Source organism: Cynara cardunculus (genome assembly GCF_001531365.2).
Source record: "Cynara cardunculus var. scolymus isolate 2C chromosome LG 14, CcrdV1, whole genome shotgun sequence".
In the NCBI taxonomy this organism is placed as follows: domain Eukaryota; kingdom Viridiplantae; phylum Streptophyta; class Magnoliopsida; order Asterales; family Asteraceae; genus Cynara; species Cynara cardunculus.
Window position 1 is genome coordinate 6,880,588 of NC_037541.1, and position 4,309 is coordinate 6,884,896.

The 4,309-nt window shown below is 40.4% G+C and overlaps 1 protein-coding gene and 1 non-coding gene across 2 annotated transcripts; one reads left to right on the forward strand and one right to left on the reverse strand.

Annotated features, from left to right (window-relative positions):
• Window positions 1-1,503: 1,503 nt before the first annotated feature.
• LOC112527070 lies at window positions 1,504-1,610 on the reverse strand. Its single transcript, XR_003070690.1, has one exon. It is a non-coding gene; the product is annotated as a small nucleolar RNA R71 (small nucleolar RNA).
• Window positions 1,611-2,911: 1,301 nt separating this feature from the next.
• On the forward strand, window positions 2,912-3,325 carry LOC112526379. Its single transcript, XM_025136666.1, has one exon. The coding sequence runs from the start codon at window positions 2,912-2,914 to the stop codon at window positions 3,323-3,325; it is 414 nt and encodes a 137-aa protein (XP_024992434.1).
• Window positions 3,326-4,309: the final 984 nt, after the last annotated feature.

Sequence of the window (4,309 nt, forward strand, 5' to 3'; positions counted from 1 at the left end):
TTGATCACTTTGAAAGTGTTAAAGTGCCATGGACTTAGAGATAAGCCATGATAAGCACGTCAGCTTGAATGATATGAGAGGTAGACTTGAGAAAGTTGCCGACAAGAAGACTTGTCATTTATGTTTTTCAAACTTAACTCCCGAYRGGTTGGTCACTCTCTAAAAGTGTCAAAGTGTGATAGATTCAGAGATGAACTATCAAGAACACGCCAACTTGAATGATATGGGAATCAGCTCGAAAGAGTGATTTTTAACAAAGAGATTTGTTTAGCCATATATCTTGAAGACACCATTTTGTTACTATCCCTGGTCCGAACACCGCATAGAGATATGGGTGCAAAGCTATAATATAGTGCAAAGGTGAAGTYCGAGAGGAATACCTTCAAGATAAATGGTGGGACCGGTCCTTCCACAGCTTTGTCTGCTGGATTTCGTGTTTACGTTTCACCCCAAATCTTACACCCGTGCTACCTTTATTATTCTACTTTATTATTCTGTTATATTACCTATGTTAACTTGGAATCAAACTAAAGTCTTCGTTTTCGTCATCTGAAATCTTTTCTTTTATTGAACTCTTATTTAACTTTTGCTTCAATCCCTGTGGACGATATTTCGGTACTTGTACCACTTTATTACTTGGAAAGATGACGTTGGGCCGTATTGTATACTTGCTTTGTGGCCCAATTTCATTAAGTCTAAAGGTAAAGGATTTGACCGACCAAGTTTTTGGCGCTGCTGCCGGGGATAGGCAAGCTGAAAGTTTTCTTTTGAGTAAAGTAAAAGATTTGATTTTTCTAGTACTTGTTTTTGAAAAGTGGTGTATGCCAAGAACACATCGCGTGGAATTTTTCGAATTTGATCCAGACATTGAGAGAATGTTTCACCATAGAAGGAGGGCTTAGAGAGCTTTTCAGGCTCTACTCTCTCCCAACATGGAGTTACATGCTCCCAACATTCCGGAAGTACCACATTTGGAAAACCAACTGCCAATTTTTGGGCAAATACCACCGTTCCCAATTTTTCACCAAGGAAACCCACATCATGAAAATGATAATAATTTGGACACATAATCGGACCCTAATGAGCAACAAAGGGCACAAACTCCGAACATCATTAATCTGGCAAATTCCAAAAATGGACGGATCATGGATTATGCTATCCCGGATTTTGAGCAATTAAATTCTGGGATAGTTAGACCACATATGACCGCTCTCCATTTCGAGCTAAAACCGATAATGTTTCATATGTTACAAACTAATGGCCAATTTGCTGGACTGCCCTCAGAAGACCCACATTCTCATTTAAAGTCTTTTATGGAAATCACAGATGCCTTCCTGATCTCGGGAGTGTCAAATGACGCTCTCAGACTTACTTTATTTCCATTTTCATTATGGGATCGGGCAAAAGCATGGTTTAACTCTTTAACACCAGGATCTGTGCCGTCATGGGGTAACATGGCAGAAATTTTTGTTGCAAAAATATTTCCCACCAACAAGGAACGCTAAGTCTAGAAACGAAATCTGTCTTTTCAAACAACTGGATGATGAAGTTGTTCCTGACGCGTGGGAAAGGTTTAAAGAGCTGTTGAGGAAATACCCACACCATGGCATTCCGTACTGTATCCAACTTGAGACATTTTACAATGGGTTAAGTCCCATGGCAAAACAAATGCTCGACAGGACTGCAGGCGGAGCCTTTACAGCCAGTACCTATAATGAGGGATATGAGATCCTAGAAAAGATATCAGCAAACGATGGGCATTGGGCTGACCCATGTGCACAACCACAGAAAAAGACTACTGGAATATATGAGGTGGATGCATATACTGCATTAACAGCTCAGCTTACCTCCATGACTAATTTATTGAAAAATTTAACTTCTGGTCAGGGAGTACAACAAGCTGCTAACACATCTGTTCCAACAGTCCTATTTGTGCAGTGTGTGTGCTGTGGTGGGGATCATTCATATGAACACTGTTCTCATAATTCTGAATCAGTAAATTATGTTCAAAACAGATCGAATCCCTACTCTAACTCATATAATGCCAGTTGGAGACAACACCCGAACTTTTCTTGGACCAGTCCTAGCCTTAATCCACCAGTCCATAAGCAACAAGGAACTTCTAATTTCCCACCACAGCATCATGCAAACAGTTCTAACTCTCAGAACCACCAACAAAGTTTTCAAAATTCTCAGCCACATTTTCAGAACAAACCTCCTCCACAGGCAGAATCATCATCTTCTTTGGAAGCAATGATTAAAGGGCTTGGTAGCACAGGCTCAAGCCCAAAATCAAGCTTTGATTAATCAACAAAGTGCTGCCATCAGGAATTTAGAGACTCAAGTCAGTCAACTTGCATTTAACCTGAATAGTCGAGCCCATGGAACCTTGCCCAGTAATACAGAAATCCCTAGAGACCTAGGAAAGGAGCATGTGAAAATAGTAACTCTTAGGAGTGGAAAGGAGTTGACAGAAAAAGTGCAGAAAGATAAGACACCAAGACTGTCAAAACCTAGTGATCTAGTGTCGGTCCCTCTCAAAGAAGGACCAGTCCCACTTTTAGAAAAGCAAACATCTGAGACCACTACTCTTGTTCCCCCTAGATCAGACTTCCTTTTACTTTTTCCAGAGGAGCCTCTGAAGAAGTCAGAAGGGACTGAGGTTGTAGAGACCCCTAAGCTTGATAATAAGATTCCACCAGAACCACAAAAGAGCACCACAAAGACTCAGGACATTCAAGACCCATCTTGCTCAACACCTCCAAGCAAAAATGTGATAAAACCAATCCCTCCCTATGTTCCTTACCCCCAAAGGTTGAGGAATCAGAAAGAGGAATTGCATTTTAAAAAGTTCTTGGATGTATTTAAAGAATTGCACATCAACATACCCCTTGTTGAAGCAATTGAGCAAATGCCTAGTTATGCTAAGTTTCTGAAGGATATCTTAAGCAATAAGAAGAAGTTGACTGAGTATGAGACAGTAACCCTAACTAAAGGATGTAGCGCACTTTTGACCAATAGCATACCCTCTAAGCTAAAAGATCCAGGGAGTTTTACCATTCCTTGTTCAAGAGGAGGGAAGGAGACAAGGAAAGCCCTATGTGACTTAGGAGCTAGTATTAACCTCATGCCTTTGTCTGTCTTTAACACCTTAGGCATAGGAGAGGATAGACCCACCACCATCACACTCCAATTGGCCAACAAGTCCATAGCATATCCTAAGGGGAAAATTGAAGATGTTTTGGTACAGGTTGACAAGTTCATATTTTCGGCAGACTTTATCATACTAGATTTTGAGGCCGATAAGACATTCCGATCATTTTAAGAAGACCTTTCTTAGCCACCGGAAGAACCCTGATTGATGTCCAGAAAGGAGAGTTTAACCATGAGACTCTAGGACCAAAAAGTCACCTTTAATGTCTTCAACTCTCTAAAGTACCCTGATTACTTAGAAGAGTGTTCAAGAATAGATGAGATAGAGGAGATGTGTTTGGAAGAAGGAATTCAGAGAAACCTTAAGTTGGAAGGAGAGTATGATGAGGAAATAGAAGAGGAAAGTATTGAGGAGATAGATGAGATAGGAACTAATGTTGTCCCAGTAGATGCTACAGCATTTGAGCTGCTTGAAAATAATAAGCAAAAAGACTTCACCCCGTCCATAGAATCACCACCTGAGTTGGAGTTAAAGCAACTCCCATCCCACTTGAAATATGCTTTTCTAGTAGAAGAAGGCAAATTGCCTGTCATTATCTCATCTACCCTAGAATTGCATCAAGAAAAGAAACTTGTGGATATGCTGAAATTGCACAAGAAGGCCTTAGGATGGACCATTGCTGACCTGAAAGGAATTAGTCCCTCTATTTGTCAACACAAGATCATCTTAGAAGATAAAAACTTCATGTCCATAGAACCTCAGAGAAGGCTRAACCCTGTCATGAAAGAGGTAGTCAAGAAAGAGATTTTGAAATGGTTAGATGCTGAAGTTATCTTTCCGATAGCTAGTAGTTCTTGGGTTAGTCTGGTCTAGTGTGTTTCTAAGAAAGGAGGGTTCACAGTCATCACAAATGACAAAAATGAACTTATCCTCACCAGAGTTGTTTCAGGTTGGAGAATATGCATGGATTATAGGAGACTAAACAAGGCTACCAAAAGGACCATTTTCCACTACCTTTCATTGACCAAATGTTAGACAGATTAGCCGGAAAAGAGTACTATTGTTTCTTAGATGGGTATTCAGGGTACAATCAAATAGCCATTTCTCCCGAGGACCAGGAAAAGACCACCTTTACATGTCCTTATGGCACCTTTG

Excerpts from the sequence above, each read along its gene's own strand:
- LOC112526379 (XM_025136666.1), top strand. The coding sequence starts at position 2,912 with ATGCCTAGTTATGCTAAGTTTCTGAAGGATATCTTAAGCAATAAGAAG.